A 21280-nucleotide genomic window follows, 5' to 3' on the forward strand; every position below is an offset into this window, starting at 1 on the left:
GCAGACAGACCCCTAGCCACCCACCCTGCACACACAGCAGACACTTCTGCATCCACTCGCACCCAAACTCCACGGGACGCGTGTCCCATCTGCAACCGCGGCGGCAACTCCACACTCCGCGCCCCGCTACCCTCTAACACACACGAGGCATTCCAGCCCGGCCTTCGGGGCCACACGGCCCCTCGCGGTAGTGCACACCCCTTGCCCACCGCCAACCTCGCGGCCCCGAGAGCTGCCCCCGGGCCTGCCGCCACGCGGTCGGGTCGGGGCACCGACTGGGCGGCCGGTGCGCCCTGGCCCGCCGCCTTCGCCGCGCGTCCCCTCCCTCCGCCCAGCTCGCTAGCTCGCTCGCTCCCTCCCGATTTGGGAAGGCGGCCGCGGGGCGGGCGGGGGCGGGCGGGGGAGGGGCGGGGCGGGGAGGGTGACATGTGAGCAGCGCGCCAGGGCAGGTGGAAAGGCGAGCGGCATGGAGCGCGTAATAAGAGAGTTGGAGTCGGAAAGAGCCGCCCCAGTCGCCGGGGAAGCGGGCGGTCAGAGCGGGCTCCGGCTGCCCCCAGGTTCCGAGCGCCCGCCCCCCGCCCCGGCGCAGCCCCTGCCGGGACCCTAGCCCCCGCCGCCTGCGCCCGCCCCGGGCCGCCCTGCCGGCCTCGGGTCCGAGCCATGTGCCGCTGAGCGCCCCGCGCGCGCCCCCGCCCCGGACTGTCCCCGGGCCCCGGCCCCCCAGCCAGGCGCCGCCCATGGCCGAGGCCCCCCCGCGCCGCCTCGGCCTGGCCCCCCCGCCTGCAGACGCCCCCCGCGCCGAGCTGGTGGCTCTTACGGCGGTACAAAGCGAGCAGGGCGAGGCGGGCGGGGGCGGCTCCCCGCGCCGCCTGGGCCTCCTGGGCAGCCCCCTGCCTCCGGGTGCGCCCCTCCCGGGGCCGGGCTCCGGCTCGAGCTCCGCCTGCGGCCAGCGCTCCTCCGCCGCTCACAAGCGCTACCGCCGTCTGCAGAACTGGGTCTACAACGTGCTGGAGCGACCCCGCGGCTGGGCCTTCGTCTACCACGCCTTCATGTGAGTTTACGACCCCGCACCCCTTGCCTTGCCCGATGCTCCCGCTTTGCGCGGTGCCTGCCGGAGCCTAGGCTACCCTGGGTCAGCCGCCGAGCCCTGGCTCCGCCTCCTGTCCCTCATCCCCAAGAGCCGACCCTCATCTTTTCCCCCTCAGGGCCTGAGTTGGATGACTGATCGCCCCAGCCTGACCCTCACCCTCAATCTCCAAGCCTCGACCCCTACTTTAACTCGCTTCTGACCTCTCCCACCTCAACTCCTTATTTCCATCCTGACCTCCAACCCCTGCTCCGCTGTCCCAGATGCTCCCCACGTCCAGCTTCTTGTCCCCCATCCTCTCTGCAATCTGGAGCCACTACAGTGGGGCTCCCCTTCCTCGTCCTCACCTCTGTCTCCCTGTGTACCAGATACGGAAGGGGCTCTTTGGCCCCCACACACTTTCTGTCACCTTCTCCCCAGCTCTGTCACTACACTGGGCTCCCACCTGGGCTCCCCTTGGAGATGACCCTGTCTGGGGAAAGTCTCTACCCCAGCCCAGGGCAGGCTCCCAGTTGTAGGAGTTGGGGGTCCCGGGGAGCCCCTGAGCCCTGACACTTGTGTGCTGTCTGTCTGACTTATTTGAGTCTTCACTCAGTCTCCCCTCCACCCTCAGCTTGCCAGCAGCAGCAGCAGGCTGCCTAGCCTGCCCAGCTCGCTGGCGGCTTCACCAGGCCTGGCTCTGGGCACCCCAGGGGAAAAAGGAGAGAGGAGAGAGGGGTTGGTTTGGAAACACTGACGCTGTGCACCAGCCCCCCCTCACCAGGCTCCTCCAACTTTCAAAAACACTGACCCCTCTTGGATGTAAAGAGTGAATTTTGGCAGCTCAGAGCTCGGTCTTGGGGGAAGGCCTGGCCCAGACGGGAACATGAGAGGCCCCTCCGATATCAGTTGAAGGGCCAGGCCTGGCTCCGGAACTCTCGGTTAGAGACCTCCGGTTCCTGGAAACTGTGCTGTTGTTAATCCCTTCTTGCTGCCCCCAGAGAAGGGCGCTTTGGTCTTGGGGTCTCCTGAGTGGCCCCTTTGCCTTTCCACCTACTGTCTGACAGCCCTGCCGCCTGCCTGGCTGTCCCTCCACCAGACTGTTTCCACCTGTGTGAGAACTGGCCTGTCTATTCATCTCTCCACCTAACTGTCCAACAGTCCTTTGCATGCGCGTTTTCATCCTTCTGTTGACCTGTCCACTTATCTGTCTGTGTGTCTGTCTGTCCATCTATCTATTCACTGATTCACTTGTCTCACTCTTCTACTTGTCTGTTTCCATCATCTTTCGGTTTGTCTTCTTCCTTCCTGTCACGGCTTGCCCACCTCTGCCCTGCCCTAACTGGGCTCACAGAATTTCAAAGGTGAAGGGGATAGAAATGCTGGCAAAGGAGCCCCCTGTCCGCAGGGAGGGTAAAGGAAGCTTACCCTCAGCCAGCGAGCTCCTGGGGTGGCAGCCTTGACTTTGTGCAGAGACCTCAGCAGAGAGTTAAGATTGCAGAGGACATGAGGGTAGACTCAGGGTCAGGGTCAACAGTTAGGAGTAGCCTGGCCCCCACTGCCCACTGGGAGGCCTGGGGTGAATATTTTCGCTGCTGAGAGAGCTGTTGGGGTGATGGAGGTTCTGTGCAGGGTATAAGGGACGGGGCGGGGGGCTGGGGCTGAGGGGCAGGGACTGCTAATGTGAGTGACTGCATTTTGGTGCCCTTGCCCACGTTGAAGCTTGGGGTGCCCAAGGAAGGTGAGATACTCCACAGGGAGCAGCTTCGCCCTCCATGGGCTCTCTTGGGAGGTGACTTTTCCAAGCCATGGCTGAGACTAGTCAAGCCAATTGGGCTCCGAGGTGGGGGCCCTAGTCTTCTGATCTAGTCTCTCAGCCCTCACAAGGGTCACGGAATGTGAAGGCCCCGCCTTGTGTCCCCTGGCTAGCGACTGTCTTCACCTCCTCTGGAAGGGCCTCTCCTTCCTCTCTAGGAGCTAAATCTGCTGGTACCTTTGCCCCACATCCTGCCTTACTGGATGCCAGGAATGCCCTGGCCAGGGGCATGCTTGTTCTGACCACTTGTCCCCAGGAGCCCAGGGCTGAGGCATCTCTCAGGAGCCGTGGGGGAGGAAATGCGCTGTGATCTCAGGTTATTGGTCATCCACTAGAGATCAAAGGAAGCTGAGGGGTCAGGAGCCCTACCTCTTGCATGCTGTGTGATCTTGGGTTGATCACTGGGCCTCTCTGAGCTTTAGATCTCTAGGCCATCAAAGTGGTCAAAACCCCAACCTTGTGGCCTCCCTCTTGGTTGAGGTAATGGGTGGGGAAGAGCTCGGCAAGAGCCTGTTGGAGCGTTAGGGTTGGATATTATTACTGGGGCTGGGCAAGGAGGCCCCACCGGAGGCCTCTCCTGTTCTTCCGGAGCTCCAGATGTGGGGTTTCTCAGCCACTTGTGGCAGGGTCTTGGGTGAGTCAGGAAGTGCTTCCTGCTGTTGGACTTTTAGTCCTACTGGGGCGCTTTTGGTCAAATCCTCCCCTCCTCCCCAGTGACCCTCAGAGGCAGCCCAAGTGAGGGGAGTCCAGTGTGCGCAGTTAGCTGACCCCCTTCCCAGAACCCAGCAGAAAAGCCTGGAAGAGGAGGGCTCAGGAAGGAGGGAGTTGGGGTGAGCGGGGTCCACCCACCCCAGCAGACACTTCCGTCACACCTGCCAGCCAGCTCCCCTTGGGCCCTTCGTGGAAGCTGCACCTTTTCTGGCCCCGAGGTGTGGGAGATTGCCCAGAGGATGAGCCCTGATTCCACCTCTCCTGCCAAGAGCTGTGGCTCTGGGAAGTGCGAACCGCTGACTCCTGTCTTCTCCTCCTTGAGATCTAGAATGAGGGCTTGCTGGCCCCTCTCCGAGCTCTCCCTTTTCGAGTTAGGCCCTCACTGCCATCACTGAGTCCTTACCTCCTCCCTGTGTCCCAGGCCCTGATTTCAGCCCTTAACCCTTCACCAGTCCTTCCCTCTGAATTTTGAGAAAGAGCGCATCACTGCCCATGATGCTCTTTGAGCCTCTGGAGGAACGCTCACCCTGCTGCACCCTGTCAAAGGCCCCCCCGTGTTCCAGCTTTCCTTTGGAAGTCAGGAGGCAAGAAGGGGCTGGGGCAGAGCAGAGCCCCATCTGCCCCCACCTTTCTTGAGCCCCTGTGTGGGCTGCTGCTCCCAGCCCCCAGCGGGGCAGCAGACTTTCTCTATGTGAAGGTTTACACTCTGTAAACATCCTCCCTCAGCCTTGTCCCTGGGGTCAGAAGCTGTGGGAATGGGAGGAGATGAGGTGGCTGCTGCTCCTGGGCCCTCAGATGCCTAACCCCAGCCCCCACCCAGCTTGCCCCAAGAGGGGGTTCCCATCTGAAGAGAAACGTCGCCAGGATTGGAAATAATCCCAGCAAAGGGTACCCACAGCCCTCAGGCATCCCTGCCCGGTGGGTTCTCATATTTGATGGCCCCACTTTGCTTATGAGAAAACTGAGGCTCTGGGGACCAAAGTCGCATAGTAAATCAGTGGCAGACCCAGGACCACACCTGAAGACTCCTGGCTCCCTGGCTAGGACCTCCCCCTGCTCCCTGCCGCCACCTGGGTTGGGTCTTGGAGTGTGAACTGCAATTTCGGATCACTTGAGGTGCATCAGCTCTGTGCTGGGCACCATGCTGAGTGCTCGCTCTCTATAAACCATTCTCGTGTGTCCTTTGACAAGGGGTGAGGTGGGCACCGTTCTCCTTATTTGCAGGCGAGGAAACAGGCTCAGCGGAGGTTGACCCGTGAGAAGGGAGGAGCCACAGCCCAGAACTGGGTCTGACACGTAGCAGTCTTTCTCCTGGACCTCAGCTTCAGCAGTACCCCGCCCCCAGGCTCCTCCTGTGACATCCGGCTCTGTCCCCAGCACCCAGCACACAGGCAGCAGGAGGTGGGCAGTGGCAGGATTTTGTGGAATTGAGTGGAAACTGCCCATCTTTACCCAATGCAATCACACTTCTGCTGTGCACGGCTTTGCACACGCGCATATCCCTGCTACACTCCTGGCAGCCTGTCTCATGCACATACTCACTGCAACTTGGACACACACGTCTGTGAATGTCGCAAAGGCGCAGGTGGCATGCACCCAACGAAAGGAAATCTAATGCACAGCTGCTCCCACGTCTTCACTGACGTCACAGAAACACACCTGGGCCTGCGGGCCCAGCCTGGACCTCTAGGGCAGAACAGACTTGGCCCCATTCCTTGAGCGTGTTGTCTCCTCCGGTCCCCACCGCAGGGCTGCCCTTACGGGCCTGTGTGTCAGTGCATCCCTTGGAGAGCAGCCTGGGACCATGTGGGAGCAGGGTGGCTGACTCCCTAGAACTTTGCTGGCCTTTGCTCCTCCTGAAGGGCTCTCTGAGATCCTGTCTAGCCCTGTGGTGGGCTGGCGGGTACGCCATGGCACAGGAAGGGGCAGACACTTGGCTGAGGTCGTCCCTAGTGGGTCCGTGGTAGAATTGGGCCAGGAACCCAGGCCTTCAGCCTCCCAGATCAGGACTTTGGATAATATTTTCCCTCACCCCAGCTGATGGGAAGACTGATGCTCCAAGAACTTGGCCTTGTAATGGGGAAAGTCTTAGAGCGTGAGCCAGATGTTTCCTGCTGCTGTTTTCCAGCCCCTGTCCTTTTGTCCTTCTGTTTGGTCTTTGTAAGAAGGGGCGAGAGGGACCCATCCTGCCAGCCTTCTAGCCCCTCTCCCTGCCCTTACACCCTTTGCTCCCTCCTCCCTGAGTTCTACTTTGGGGGTCACTGGAGCAGGTTAGACCTCCCAAGGTCGGTCACCCCGTCCCACTCCATAGTACATTTGCTCTTTGCATTGAGGAGGAAGCCCTGCTGAATGTCTGACTTCAACCCCTATTGCTGCAGAAGCCTCTATTCTCAGAATGTTGGAGCCAGGAGTGTTTTAAGAGATGATTATTCTTGGGCTGATGGCAGCACTTTGAGTGGGTGATTAATTTAAGGTTCTGTGAGCCAGACAAGGGAGCTGAAACCGCCTGGGAGCAGGGAGAGGAGAAGGCTCTGCAGGCCCCTAAGGCCCTGCCCCTTTCCCTGCCCCGAGAGGGAGAGGCCATGGAGGGAGCATCCCTGGCTGAAAGTTTTCTCACACCCCTTCCTATCCTGCACCGATGTGGGTCTTTCGCCCTCCTGCGGGCTAGGGGCCCCAGCAGGGAATTCTGCGAGTCTGACCTAGGGGCAGCTCCTCATTACGCCCCCTCGTGTGGGAGTTGTGCGGCTGGAGTGGAGGAAGAGGAAGGACTTGCCATTTCTCCAGAAACTGTCCCAACAGGGGTTAAGAGCATGGGGTCTGAGTCTGACAGATTTGGGCTCATTTCGGGTTCTACCCTTAGCAGTTATGTGTCCTTGGGTGAGAGACACAACCTCTCCGAGCTTCAGTTTTCTCATCGGAAACATGGCAATAATAATAGCTGCCTCTAGGATTGTCAGGGCTAAGTGAGTCCTAGCACCTGACACCGTGCTGGGCACAAGTATTCGCCACATCCCCGTTGTGATGGCATCGTTATTACCGTCGTTCCCTCCCCGGGGAGAGGTCGGGCCGGTGTCCTTGGCTCAGCACAGTGAGGTGTGTCTGGGTGCGGAGAGAGCCGGAGTCGCGTTTGCCTGTGTCGCAGGGTGCGCAGCCCTCCGCAGGGAGCCTGAGGACAGACGCATCTTTGTGGACCTCTGAGGAGCACCTAGAATGTGCCACGCCCCTGATGAGCCTCTTACTGTTGTTCTCTCACCCAGCCCTCCCCGTCGTCATTCTGTAGGCGGGCATGACTGCGATTACCCTCGTTTCATACTTGAGGGAAGGAAGTGAGGCCGCTGAGGGGTCCTCACTCACTTGCCCAAGGTCACACAGCTAGTGAATCGTGGCACCAGAACTCCAACTGGAGTCTCTAGGACCTTACCGATTCATTCCTTCCTTCACACGACAAGTAAAGTTAAAGAGCATCCATTGTGTGCCAGGCCTGAGGGTGCAGGGGGAGGTAGACTGTGTATGGGCCCTGCTGGGAGAAGCAGAGGGCTCAGTGAGGAGGCTGCTGAGTCTGCCTGGACCACTGGCCCCTCTTGCCTTCTCTCCCAGGGACTCGCAGAGAATGCAGGTGTAGGGGTGTAGGTGTGAGTGTGTCGGTGTGTGCACGGGGAGGAGGGTGCATGTGACAGTGTCACTGTGAGGCCCAGGAATGGGCTTCTTGTCAAACCATGAAGCTAGCCTGGCCCCAGGGAGGTGCTTGGGCCCAGCCAGGGACCCCTGGGAGAAGAGGGCGATCCCTCACTCTGTCCCCAGCATATCATCCTGGGGAATGGGGACAGGGAATCCCTAAGGAGATTTAGAGATCTCGGTCCCAACCCACCCCTCCTCCATTCCAACCCCTGGCCTCACTACCCATCTCTGTAAAATGGGGCTGAACAGGAAGGTGGACACCAGGGCTGCCCGGCACAGAGAAGGACTCTGGATGAATGGGAGGAACGCTCTCTCAGAACCCTGAGTTTCCCTGAGTTTTGTAGGGCTGGGGGTAAGGAGTTCTTTCAGCACCTTCTTCCTTGGTTCCTCAGAAGACTGGGCAGTATTTAGAAGGGCACTCAGAGGGCTGCCTGCCCCATTGCCCAGCTCTGAGGGGCTGGGGAGAGGGTGCGGGGCAGACCCCCTGAGTCCCCCAGAAATCTCTCCCTAAGACTCCAGGCTTTCTGGGCAACTCTGTCCCTAGGGCAGGATCTGTGTGCCCTGGGGCTTGGCACCTGGGGGGTGAGGAAGGAGGGGCAGCCCCAGGCAGCAGACTAATTGGGCTGGGAATCCGTGGGCAGAGCCTGAGGGAGGGAGGGAGGCAAAGGGAGCAGGGAGCTCAGCGATTCCTTCTCTCTTCCCTCCCTGCTGGAGTTCGGGCAGTGGTGGGAGGAGTTGGGGTCTCTGGGGCCAAGCCCAATCCCTGCAGGAAAATCCAGGGCACTTTCTTCTGAGACTCCTTGGACATCTAGGCCAGGCTGGTAGGACAGGGGACAGCTTACTGGAAATAAATGGACCATGGTTCCCACAGAAGCCAAAGCGATGGAGTTCAGGCAGCAGGAGGGACTGCCCAAAAGCAGGAGGTAGAGGTTCCCTGGGGTGCTCTTTCCAAAACTTGGGGGTCCATGTCTAGATGGACTGGATAAGATTTACTGATAATTGTCCCTATGGAGCAAGTGGCACCCTTCCCTTACAATATGGAGGATGGACAGTAGATAGAGCCTGGGGTGGGGGGGAAGGGATCAGATCAGGGACACTCGGCTTCTGGGGGGTGGGTGGGCACAGGCTGCTGCTTCTCCACTCTTCCTTCCCTGTCGCTCCTCCCTGGGAGCCTCAGCCCGTCCAGGTCACCGTCTTTGGATTTATTTTTTGCTGTGTTCGGCTGTCCCCTGGGAGAGGAGGGGGCAGGGAGAAAAGGAGGGGAGAAGGAACAGCTTTGTCAGCACAATCTCGGTGCCTCTGCTCCTGCCCTCCTTGGCCTGGCTGCCACCCTCTTCCGGAGGGATTAGTCCCTGGGCACAATGGGGATCCAGACCCCCATGGGGCCTCCTCCTGTGGGGCAGCCAGCAGGCTGGGAATAGGGTTCTTTTCACTCACCCTTTCTCCATTCATCCTGCTGCAGAGCCTCTGAGCCAGAAGGACCTCTGGGCTGAAGCGGGTCCATGCCTTTATTTCACGGATGGGGAAACTGAGGCCAGGAAAAAGGCCCTGGTTGCCCAAGGACGCAGCACAAATGGGGCTTCTCCGCCTCTCTTCCTCGTGCTGGAGTAGCCAGAACCCAGGAGAGGTGCCTCACACCTCCACCCGCATCTCAGAGGGAAGGAGCAGCCTCTGCCTTCATTCACTCATCCAGTTCTCCCGCCCCTGGGGATTGGTGGCAGTCTGCTGGGAGGGACAGGAGTGTGTGGCCTGTTGGCAGAGGGAGGGAGGCTCAGCCCAGGGACTCCCTGAAGGCCTAGGGAGGGTGTCAGCCCCTTCCCTATGCCCTTTATCCTCCTTTTTTGTTAAAAAATAAAGTAGCCCTATTTTACAGATCGGGGAATTAGGGCCCAAGGTTAATATGGCTAATAAGCTGTGGAGATGGGATTCAAACCTGGGTGCAGCTCCGGGGAGCTGCTTGAGTGCCTCCTGAGCTCTGAGCCTGTTGGGCTCCCCATTCTCGAATAAGCTCTTCCCTCAACTCTGCTCAACTCGCCTCTTTGGCTCTTTCCATTCAGTTCTGTCGGCAGCTCCTCCCACCCTTTCTGTCTCTTGAATGTTGGGGCTGCTCAGGGGTCTGTCCTGGGTCCTTTCTGTGCACAGTTTCCATGGAGGGGGTCCTTGTACATCCCTGTGACATCTGGGATCACCTCTGGGATAACAACCTCCCCCTCTGTAGTTTCCTCCCTGAGCTTCCTGTGCAGCTGCCGGCAGATGCCTCACCTTTGCACCCCCTTCCTCAACTCAGCATCTCCCTCCAGATCTACCATCCTCCTCCTGCCCCCTGCAGTGACTCCCTCACCCCCAGTGCCCAGGTCAGGAACATCCTTCCTCAAGCATCCTTTGCTCTTTACCTAAGAAACAGCTTGTGGTGTCCCCAGACGTGCTGTTTAATGCTCCAGGTGCTTTCCCTTCTGCCTTAAACTCCTGTCCCTCCCACTCACCCCCCGCATCTAGTGAACTCCTGTTCATCCTTCAAATCCCAGTCTGAGCATCAGCTCTCCCTGGAATCACTCCCTGGCCACCCGCACCCTAGGCTGCACTAGGGGCCCTCCGGAGTCTGCAGAGCTGGGCTCACCACCCCTGTGTGTTCTTCTGCACTCTTACACATCGGATGGCAAGGCCGGGGGTTGGGGGTGCTGGGCACTGTGCTTGGCACATGGCTGATAATCACTGAATGTTTGCTGAGCCAGGAAATGAAGGTGGCATTGAGGCTGGGTTTTAAGGATGAGAGCTGTTTTGCCAACTAGAGAGAAATTGGAGAAAGGACCCCTAGGTCCTCCGTGTGCAGGCACTGGGCTGGCAGTGCTTACAGCTTTCATCCTGAGCGCTAGAACAATGGCTTTGAGGTGGAACACTCGTGCCCTACCCTCTTCTCCTCAATATCTGCAGAGTCGGAACAGGGAAGCACCACTGGCCGGAGGGGACAGAGTGCGACTGATCCCTTCGCATGAGCTCCTGCTCTGCAAACACCAGGCCGTCAGTTCTCCCACTACACCCCGGGGCAGGCACTGTTATTGTTCCCATTTCCCAGGCAGGACACTGAGGCGCAGAGGGGAAGTAATGTGTACCAAATGACATAGCTCATCCATGGTGGAGCCAGAAATTGAATCCAATCTCCAAATAAGACTCAGACTCGTCAGCAGACCCCGGCTGTTTTCAGCGGCCTAAGGCAAAACTGAGGGAAAATAGGGACAACAAGATGAGTTTTTTGTAAAGCTAAATTTATTCCATTTAAAGGACTGTCTTTGACTCTGATATTATGTCCTTTGTTTTAGGAAATGATGGGGCCGGGAGTTTTTTTTCAAAATGTCCTTACTTGGCAAAATAAAGAGTTGATAACCTTACGTAGTCCCCAAAGTGTTTTTGAAAATTTCACCGATGCATGAAATCCCAGAGTCTGGGCACCGTCCTGCCTCCTCCCACCTGAGCTCGGGGCCAGAGTGGGAGGAGTCTGGGTGGGAATGGAAGGATTGAAGGGATGGGCTGGTTAGTCTCCACTGCCTACTCCTGACCCTTGGGGCCTGCCTGCCCTGGACTGCAGTGAGAAGCAGTCCAGGCAGGGCTCTTGCCCAGATTGGGGAGGGGGGTTGTGGGGTGGGCAGGGTCAGCCAGAATCAGTACTCACCCTCAGTTAAAGGAGTACTGGACTGGGAGTGAGAAGGCTGGGGTTCAGTTCTCCCTTCTGCTTCCGGAAAGCAGTGTGACCCCAGGTGGGTGACTCAACCTCTCTGAGGCTCCAGCCACTGTCCACTTAGAATGACAATTATCACCTGTATCTGCCTGCCTCCCAGGGCTACTTTCCGCATCAAGGGCTTCCTAATTACTAAGTGCTGGGAAAACAAAGGGCTTACTGTGCTTTTGTCGTCCTTATCTTCCTCAGCTCCCGCTCACTTGCACCAGTTTGAGCCCTGAGGAAGGGATACTGGGGAGGTGTGGGCGGTGGTACAGGGGGCCTGTAAGAGCAAATCGACCAGACTGGCCGTGCCTTTCTTCAGGAGCCCCACACAGGCCCCCCGGGGAGTTTGACAACAGTGCACTTGCCAGGAGCCTGGCTCCGCCCTCAAACAGAGTTCCCTCGGAGGACTAAGAATCATGGTCTAATCTATAGCAGGTACTGTGCCAAATGTTCTTCACTTACTACTTCCTCTAATCCCTGCAAGAGCCCTAGGAGTAGGCGCTATCGTTACCCCATTATGCAGAAGGGGACATTGAGCTCAAAGGCACGGCCTGTGCACCGCCACCCAGCCAGTGAGCGGTGAATACTCAGCAGGATGGGAATGTAAGCCTGAGTGTGCAAAGACTCCGTGGTGTGAGAGGGCCTGAGGGTGCAAGGACTCTGTGGTGTGAGAGGGTGGGAGCAGGTTTGCAGGGCTGCCGTGGGCGGGGTGGGCAAGGGCGCTCACAGAGTCTGTGGGGGGTGTGAGAGGGGTGGGAAAGCAAGAGACACCTTCCCGCTGGTGGCTTCCAGCAGTCACCTCCCTGAGTCTCAGCCTCCCCCTCCTGCTGTGACTGTCAACCTGTGACTGTCAACAATAACAAAGACAGTAAGCAAATGCTGGGTGAGCCCTTCAGCGCTGAGAACTTGCCTTGCCTTCTCTCCCTTCTCCTCTCACCAACCCAGTGAGGTGGGTACTATTGCTATGCCCATTTTTCAGATGAGGAGGCTGAGGCACAGACAGGTTAAGTGATTTGTTTGGGTGTAGATAGCGGGGCCAGGGTTTAGAGTCAGGAAGCCCAGCTCTAGGGCTGTGACCTCATCTGCCCCACTAAACCCAACTCGCCCTGCTGGACCTGCCTGCCCAGAGGCTGATAGGAAGACCAGCTGAGGCTTAAAGTTCAAGGTCCTGTCCCCAACCCCAGTTTTATACTGGGGACTCATTCTTTCCTTCTTGCTCCCTCTCATTTGGGAAGCCTTCACTGATAGTCCCTCCAGGCCATGCCCCATCTGAAACGCTGGGGACAGAGCAGTGAATCAGACCCTCCCCTGCGCCCTGGTGGAGATGGGCCAGGAATTGGCAGTGGTCCGGGCACCACGGAGTCCTATGGGAGACCAGCATGGAGGGGCCAAACCCAGCCCCAAAATGGGCATGGCTGGGAAGGCTTCCCTGAGAAAGAGGTTTAAATTGAGACCTAAAAGATAAGAAGGGGTAGGAGTCAACCCCTCAAAAAGGAGCAGGGAACAGCATTCCAGACAGAGGGACCAGCGTGCGCAAGCCCAGAGGTGAAGCTGATTATGGTATTTGCAAAGAATCGTAAGGGGTCAGGAAATTGGGAGCTTAGAGGGGGCAAGAGGTATGCAGAGAAGAGTCTGGGGCATGAGCAAGGCCAGGCTGAGAATATCAGGCTGGAGAGCAATGACTTCCTGGAAGAGATGGAGTTTGGGAGGAGGAACTGAAGAAGGGGGTGCTGTGGGCATATTCGTGTTTTAGAAATATCTCTCCAGGTCTGGCAAGGAGGGTGGTGGTGGGGAGACTCTGGCAGGGAGCTCTGGGAATGCCATCGACTTGGCCTCTTCTTCCCGCTGTCTCCCCTTCATGGCCCAGCCCCCTGAGTGGCTCCTCTGGAGCTGCCCACTACCCTGCCAGGGCCTGGCTGGACATGGCCTGGAGCCCTAGGACTTTGCCTATAGGGAAAGTACAGCTGCTTATGCAAAGCCTGCCCTGGAGGAAGGTGTGTGTAGCTGAGCAGAGGGAGGCGCTGGAAGCAGAGCAGGTGGGTGCAGGCCTTGAGGCTGCCTGCAAAGGGACTCTAGGGACATAGGGGTCCCCGGAATAGCAGCCTTGGAACTGCCCCATGAGAACACCCAGGGATTTGGCCCAGCTCATGGTGGGGTGCCCTGGAGAAAGGGGCAGCGCCCAGGTGGCTCAGCCTGCTTCAGCTCCCCTCTCCCTCCCTGTCTCACTGCCCAATAAGGTATAGAAATCACTGGTCTCACCAGGCCCCTCATTCTCCTGATGGGGAAACGGAGGCCCACACAGGGCATGGACTAAGGTCGGTGACAGAGCCCAGACTGGAACCCAGACTCAGCCCAGGAACCTCAGTTGTGTCCAACGACAATGAACAAGAGTAAAAACCTGGTCCCCTCCGAGTGGCTTTGGGCAGTCTCTTCACAACTGAGCATTAGCCTCTGGGTCCAAAATGCTACCTCCTGCTGGGGAGGGCGTCCCCTCTCCCACCTCACGGTCCACAAAGCACTGGGAGGCAAGCCTGGCCCAGGACGGGGCTAATTAATGTTTGCTCAGTGAATCTCACTGAGTTCTCACAATGACCCTGGAGGACGGTGCTATGACACTGCTTTACATTGAGCATCAGAATGTAAAAATGACTTGCCTGAGGTCGTTCGGCTGAGAAGTGGCTGATACGGGGCTGGAACCCAGGTGTCCATGAGCCTGTTTAGGACCCGTGACCAACCCAGTCCCAAATTCGAGCCTCTGCTCTCAGTGAAAATCAGCTGATGTCACAAGCAAGACCCGTCCATTGGCTGGACAGAGTATGTTCATGTGTGCACCCACATGTGTGCATGTGTGTGCCCAACCTGGCCTGCAGGCTGGAGCTCGGCTCGCATCAACCCCTGTGCCTCAGTGCTCCGGCCAGGCTGCCGGTGCTGCCCCGTGGGGAAGGGGGTCTTCCCACTTGCCCTCCACATCAAGAGTTTTTTCTCTTGACCTGGGCGGCTGGGGAAAGGAGCTGGCTGTGGAGTGACCGAGGATGGGGTCTGGCCATCTAATGCCCTGCACATGACAGGCATGGGCACCAGGCTGGGAGAGGGATTTACACTCTCCTAACCCGGGCTGGCCGGCCGCCTCTGTCTCAGCCAGGGCTGTGGGAGAGGTTTGTTTGTCCCTGCCCCCTTACCCAGCAGCCCCCGCTCTGATCTCTGGCACTCAGCCAGCCCCCTCGACTTGGGGTCTTCTCTGTCCTGCTCGGGCTCCTCGCCGTCCCACGATTTGAGCAGAATCGGGACTTACGGGGGCAAACACTGGGCCGTTTGGAGCTGATGGAGATGCAATGCCGTGCAGCATTGGGGGCTGAAAAATGAGGGTGATGTCAGGGAGGCTTAGAGCCCACACTGGAGCAGAGTCAGGGGGAAGACCTGATAGGGGTGCAGAGCTGGAGGGTTTGGGGCTAATCCTGGGCCACCCCTTCTGGGAGAAATTTGGCTACAAGTCAGGGAGGCAAATGTGTGGGCCATGCCCCCCCTCGCTGGGTGGTAAACACAGCCGTCGTCGCTCAGGAGACAGCCCAAACATCCCGGACCCCACGGTTATTTATACCAGGACTCCCTCTCCTTCTCGGGCCTGGTCTGGGCCTGTCAGTCCGCTCCTGAGCTGGCCGGCCTGAGTTGAGGGCGCAGCCCCCTGTCAAGGCTGGAGGCCCCAGCAGCAGGCCTGCTCTAAACGGGGTGCTTACTACCTCCCAGTGGCCTGTCCATTGGAGGCACTGGGTCCTACTAATCAGAATTGTGCCTGTGGAGGCCGGGGCCTGGGCAGGAGGCAGGGGTCAAGGCCTGAGCCCTGCATTTGCTGTTATCTGCTACCTGACTGTGGTCCCTGGCACCCTGTAACCTCAGCTCCCTCTGTGTTCAGTAGGAGGGAAGGGTCTAGATGAGTGCTTTGCGAATTGTTTTAAGCTGTAGATCTGGTTCTTTAAATGAAACATGACACAGGAGCACAGTACATAAAACAGATCAAAGCAGGGCCGCTCTGGGTGGAGTCTGGGGGCGGGGCACAATTCTGCCCACTCAGCCTGTAAGGCCCTGCCTGCCACCAGCCTGGGAGCCTGGACTTGGCCCTCCTCACTCTAGAACACATTCCAGGTAAGCCTGGAGTTCCCTGGCCAGATTCCTGTGCCTGTTTCCAGGCCCTGCTCAGGCCTCCTTCCTGATGCATCATCCATCCCAAGGGTCACTGTCTGTGAGCACACGTAGGCTCGAGGGCAGCTCTTTGCAGCCAGTGTAGACAGAGCCTGGAGGAGCAGGCCGGGCAGCCACAGGAGTGTACCTAAGCCCCTCCTGGTGGGGATGAGGCCAGCGTGGAAAGAGAAGAGGGCACTTCATGGGCCGGGTCTGGGAGGGTCGCTAGGGCTGACCATCTCTTTCCTACCAGCACGGACTCCAAGGAATCCAAGGTTTTAAATTCAAACCTGGCCTTCCAAATCCTATGAAGTTATATGTGTCAGGAAGGATAGAACATATTTTATTTAACAGCTTGTTAGCTTGATTTAAACTTTTAAATATTTAGGCTTATGGTATATGGGTCTCTATTTGTATTCTTTCCCAGCTCTGCCAGTGTTTGGGGTGGGCTCGCATCAGCCCTCCCTCCATCCACCCACTTCTGCGGCAACTCCAAGCAAGATGGCCTTTCCCAGAATTCTCAGGGTTCACAGGACAGTGGGAGAATCCCAACTCACTGATACTTAAGGCCCTAGCAACCGGGGTCTTTCTGTTTTCTTCCAGAAACTGTCTGAGCAGCTACCCGGCCAGCCTAGGGGATGTGGGGGAGTCAGAACTGGCCTTGCCTTTGGTGGATGGATCCTGATGAGGTGGTGGTGGGTGGTGGACAGAATTAGAAACAGCCTCAGCGTAAGGGAGGCCTGGGGTGCCCAGAGATGTCCAGGAATCTCAACCAGGCTGGGAGAGCACTTCTCTCCAAAGCAGATCAGAGACTGGGGGAGGGGGGCGGCACAGGAAGGGAGACCGCCCAAGGAGAGGAGAGAGCACAAAAGTTACTAAGATGGAAATGTGCAAGGTATGGAGGGGTACAGTGTGACTGCCAGTATGAGTACAACCTTGTGCTCTGAGCTGAGGACAATCTCGTCTTTTAGATGTAAAGAGTAAGGAGCCATTGTAGGATTGTAAAGCGGGGGGGGGGGGGGGGGGGGGGGGGGGGGGCACTCCTCCCGCAAGGTAAATAGACTGGGGGAGGCGATGGGGGTGCTCTCAGCTTGCCCCTCTAGAACCTCTTCTGTCTCCTCCTCCTCCTTTACTGTGTCTTGGTTCTTGTCTCTTCCCACCATGCCATTGTCTAGGTGTTCCAGTTGGGGAGAGGGGCATACCACCCCAAACGCCCTCCCCAAAGCAGTATAAAAGGGGACTTGCTCATTCATTCACTCAACAAGTACGTATTAAGAACCTGCTATGCACCAACCCCTATTCCAGGTGTGGGAGAGAGAGTGGTGAACACGAGATGAAGTGGCTGCGTTCAAGGAACTTACATTACGGGGGGCCCGGGCCAGGTGGTATCCACCCTCTGGCTTTCTGCCCCCGGATGCCTGGGCGTGAGGACTCTTTCCATTACTCACTCATTTGTTCCAGCTGCCCTGGCATTAGCACCCCTCTCTCAGGGCACTGAGGAGGGGGGTCCAAGGCCCAGGGCCCCAACCCCAGGGACCCCCTGTCTCCACAAGAAGAGTTCTGGTCCCTGACTGGTGTGGCCCAGTTGGTTGGGCATTGTCCCACAAAGTGAGGGGTTGCTGGTTCGATTCCGGATCAGGGCATTTGCCTGGGTTGTGGGTTTGCCGAACGATGTTTCTCATGAGATTGATGTTTCTCTCCCTCTCTCTTCCCTCTCCCCTGCTCTCTAAAAATAAATAAATTAAATAAAATTAAATTAAAAAAAAGAAGAGTTCTGGGGGTCAGGCCCTGGGCTCAGGTCCTAGTTCTTTTCATTCACAAATGACTTGGAGCCCCTTTTCAGGACCTTCCTGGCCTCAGCTTCGTGGTCAAGCAGGGCTTTGGGGAGGCCCCAAGGAAGTGAGAGGAGGGAGTGTTGCCACTGGTGGACAGCTCCTGGGACTGTGCGTGGAGGTGGACGTGCCAGAGACACTGTATCGTCGTCATTATCAACATAAGATAATAATAGCTGTGCTCTGTGGGTCAGCCTCATGCATCTTCTCATTTAATTTACTCCTCACGAGCAGCTCTGTGTGGTCGACTATCTTCCCTCCCCGGTTTCCAGATGAGGAAACTGAGTCTCAGTAAGGCGAAGTGACTGGCTTGTGGTGAAATGACTGGCTCAGGAAGGTGCAATGACACGCAAACCTACCCGATTCTGGGAGCCCTTCAGGACGGTGCTATGAGGGTGCTGCCAGGCACCTGCCCCTCCCGGACATTCAGCCTCTAGAGTGGAAACCCAGCCCTTAGTGACCCCCACCCCCTTGGGTGCTGGCACCACCCCGAGCCTGGGCACTGGGTCCTGCGACACTGGCCAGGGCAGTACCAGGGGCCATATCAGGCCAGGGCCCGACTTAGGGCATTGGCGCCCCTGAGTCCTGGGCCACTCAGTTCCCGCACCCACTGTTGGTGGGTGGGCGAGCCCCAGGCAGTTAGGGTGTCGCGCCCCCTCCTCGGAGACGCGGTGGCACCTTCACACTTTCCGCTTGGCCCGCTGCTCGCCTTTCAGGCCGCCGCGTTTTCAATTGTTAATTTGGAAACGGAAAAAGAAGCCGGCGGGCTGGGGGAGGCCACAGGGAGGTAACCGGAGCCGCCGCGCCGCCCTGGCCCCTCCCGCGAGCAGTGCCCGCTGTCGCTGAGTCCCCGCCCTTCCCGGGCCCGGAGCCCCGCCCAGCACTGCACCCCGCCCTCAGTCGTGCCCCTCCCCTTCTAGGGTGCCCCTCCCCGCGTCGAAACTGCTGCTGGCCTGGCGGACCCCGGGGCACAGAGCTGCGGCGCCTCTGCGGGAGAGGAAGGGGCCCCGGCAGGGGAAAGAGGCAGAGGGCCCTGCCAGGGGAGGAGTCCCCCAGGAGCCCTCCTTTCCACGAATCCCTCCCTCTCCCAAGGAGCCCCGCCTGGTGTCAACCTCTTCTGTGTCCCCAAGTGAACCCAAGCCTTTCCCCAACCCTTCAGCGCGCGAGTTCTTCCAGGCCAGACCCCTGCCTGCAGACTGCGCACCAGGGATCATTGCCGCCATCCACAGACGGATAAACTGAGTCCCAGAGAGGGACAGTTCACTTGCTCAAGGTCTCCCAGTGAAGGCTGAATTCTTGAGCCTGGCAGAGGTCAGGGTCAGAGCTGAGTTCCAGCCAGTTCTTTTGGCTCTGGAACCTGTAGGGTCTGTCTTCCTCAGAAGAGGTGGGGCATCAGGACCAGAGGTGCAATTGGTCCCCTTCCCCTGACCTCCAGCACCCTTTCTGTGGCTAATGAGCTATTGGAAGTTCTGCTTTGGTCTACCCTGACTCCTCCTTGCTATCATTCATATATTCAATTAGAGGGGAATTTTGGAGGTAGAAGTTCTCTCTAGACTTTCCATGCACACAAGGAGCACCATGCGAATGAAGTGTGAAAGACCCTCCTCTGTGGACTCTAGAAGTCCCTCAGGACTGGCAGCTCCAGGGGCTGCCCTGGCCTCACTTCCCATTTGGGAAGCTGAAATCACCAGTCCCAGGGGGATCAGGGGAAAAACAGGGCCCTCTCTTCACTCGACCCCTTCCTTGCACTGAGCAGTAAACTGAGACTCCAGGGTAGTTTCCCAACTCCTTAGCTAAGTGATGGCAGTCAGGGTACAGAGCCCACCCATGCAAGGTCCTAGCTCAGTCCACACCCCTGTGCCTCTCCTGCTGCCCCCAACTCTGACCCCTCTCTCAGAGACACCGAGCAGGCTGCTGCCTTTTCAAGGACTCTGAATCAGCTGGAACCTCAGGCTGGGCAGCTTCTCCCATTAAAGGCTGAAGAAACTGAGAGGGTCTGATGTGCTTCCAGTCTCCAGTCTCAGATCTTCTTTACCACACTTCCACCTTGGCTGTGGAGCAAGGCCAGAGAAGTTGCGCTCCTGGCCAAACGTCACACAGCAGGCCTTTCCTAGCTGAAAGGGTCCACTGGAGTCAGTCTTTTTTTTTTTTTTTTAGATTTTATTTATTTATTTTTAGAGAGAGGGGAAGGGAGGGAGAAAGAAAGGGAGAGAAACATCAATGTGTGGTTGCCTCTCATGCACCCCCTACTGGGGACCTGGCCTGTAACCCAGGCATGTGCTCCAACTGGGACTCAAACCAGTGACCTGGTTCTCAGGCTCTCGCTCATTCCACTGAGCTACACAGCCGGGGCTCATTGGAGTCAGTCTTGCTGGATTCAGTCTGGCTGGTCCTGGACTTAGGGTTACACCGAGAAGCAAGGCTCTCAGGGCAGCCGTAATCAGCTGCCCCAGGTGTGGCCTGTGAATTTGCATGCTGCTTTGCTTATTAGTAGCAAAGGCATTGAAACACCCCTCCCCGCCATGTCCCCCTAAACCTCCCACTGGGTGGGATCCTCAATGGCTGAGTCTGCAGGACACCCAGGCTGAACTCATTCTTGGGGCCCAGCCCTCCCCACAGATCCTGTTCCACCTTGTCAGCTCTTGGTGCCCTCTCTGCTCCTGGAGTGCTGAGAACCAAGTGGTGGATACTAAGCTCTTTCCCTGTTTTGGATTCTTCCCTCCCTCCTCCCTCCCCCTTTGCACAGGTTCTGCTGATTCAGAGGAGAGAAGGCTCCTTAGAGGTGACCCTGACCCCTGCCAGGCTCAAGTAGCTAGAGGCCTGGCAATCCTCGAACCCAGTGCATGCGTGAGGGAGGGCAGCAGGATGAGGGAGTTTCTGAGGTGAGGGTGAGTGGCAGGTGCCTGGGTCCTTCTACAGAAAGCGGAGAAATGAAAAGAAATTACTGCAGGAACTGGGAGATCTGGGCGCCAGGCCCCGCTCTGCCTCTGACCTACTGTGTGATCACAGGTAGGTCAAGTCCCTCTCTGGGACTCAGTTTTCCATCTATAAACAAGAGGATGGACTGACTCGAAGGGGCCTTTCAGTGCCAAAATATAGTCAGTATTTGATTATAATCGCCTCCCCTTGATTATAGTCACCTCCCTTCCCCTTTGTACCAGTCACCATCATCTCTTGCCTGGAGTAAACTATTAGCTTCCCAGCTCACATGGGGCAAATGTCACTGCCCCTCCCCCATCTCCTCCCTGCTCCACTCAACAGGCTGTGTGATCTTTTGCAAACAGAAGTCAGATCTTGTTTCCCCCTTGCTCAAAACTCCCCCTGTCACTTGGAGTAAAAGCCCAAATCCTCAAGACAGCCAGTAAATTATCTGCTTCCCACCTCTACTTCTCTGCCCTCCAGCCTCCCACTCTCCCCTTGCTCACTGGCTCAGGGAGCACTTCTTTCTCTATGCCTCTGGAACACACCAGGCACCCTCTCGCTCAGGCCTCCAGCACTTGCTTTTCCTTCTTCTCCCAGAAACCTGAATGGGTCACGCCCTCATTTCCTTCAGACCCTCTGCTCAAATGTCACTTTTTCACAGCTGCTTTCCTGACCACTCTCTATAAAATAACCTCCCCCCACTCCCATTACCATGTTCCCCGTGCCCTCTGCCCACTTAACTGTTCTCCATCCTCATCCTCATCGGACATTTTTGTCAATGTTGGAAACATTCAAACCTGTAGAGGATTTTTGCGAGTTTGTTTGACCCAAACTGACGACATAGGCCAGGGGGCAAGATCTCAAATGCCCCAGAGAATAACAGTTTTGCAGCTTATATTATACACGAGAATCAAAGGAGAAGAGGTAAGGAGGGCACCTGAAATCCATTGGTAGTAGATAAAGGAGGCGGGAGAAAGCAAATGGGGAAATCTCAGGTGCCTTTGAGGGAAAGAAACTTACTCTGTCATTTTGAAGGCATGTTATCCTAGATGCGTAAGAATGATAGGCAGAGCTCACTTACCATACGGATTGACCTTTACTAAGGAGGCTCCAGGCCCGGGATGTGAACATTTGCTGTGACCTGCCCAGTTAGGAATCTGTGATCACAACATCCTGTGTGGTTACTTTTGGTCACTGACCTTGTTGGGCCTGCCCTGTGGCCTCCCTGAGCTTGTGAGGTTTATTGCACAGCCCATTTTTGGTCCATGTTTTGAACCTTTATTGCTCATTATCCATCTCCCCCCATGAGATGTAAGCTCCCTGAAGGCAGGGATGCTGTCTGTCTTTGTGCCCAGCCCGTG

General features: G+C 57.5%; 1 protein-coding gene across 3 annotated transcripts in view; it reads left to right on the plus strand.

Moving 5' to 3' along the window:
• Nucleotides 1–423: 423 nt before the first annotated feature.
• KCNQ4 (potassium voltage-gated channel subfamily Q member 4) overlaps nt 424–21280 on the plus strand; it is a 54237-nt gene continuing 33380 nt past the window's right edge. For 2 of the 3 annotated variants that reach the window (XM_045190892.2, XM_053920893.1), the window contains exon 1: nt 718–1051. In XM_045190892.2, the coding sequence (XP_045046827.2) occupies nt 738–1051 (314 nt within the window). In that variant the 5' untranslated portion in view covers nt 718–737. Of the gene's footprint in view, nt 1052–21280 lie in introns of all 3 variants that reach the window. The other variant, XM_053920892.1, reaches the window with a different exon arrangement.

Source organism: Desmodus rotundus, chromosome 3 (assembly GCF_022682495.2).
Source record: "Desmodus rotundus isolate HL8 chromosome 3, HLdesRot8A.1, whole genome shotgun sequence".
Taxonomy (NCBI): Eukaryota; Metazoa; Chordata; class Mammalia; order Chiroptera; family Phyllostomidae; genus Desmodus; species Desmodus rotundus.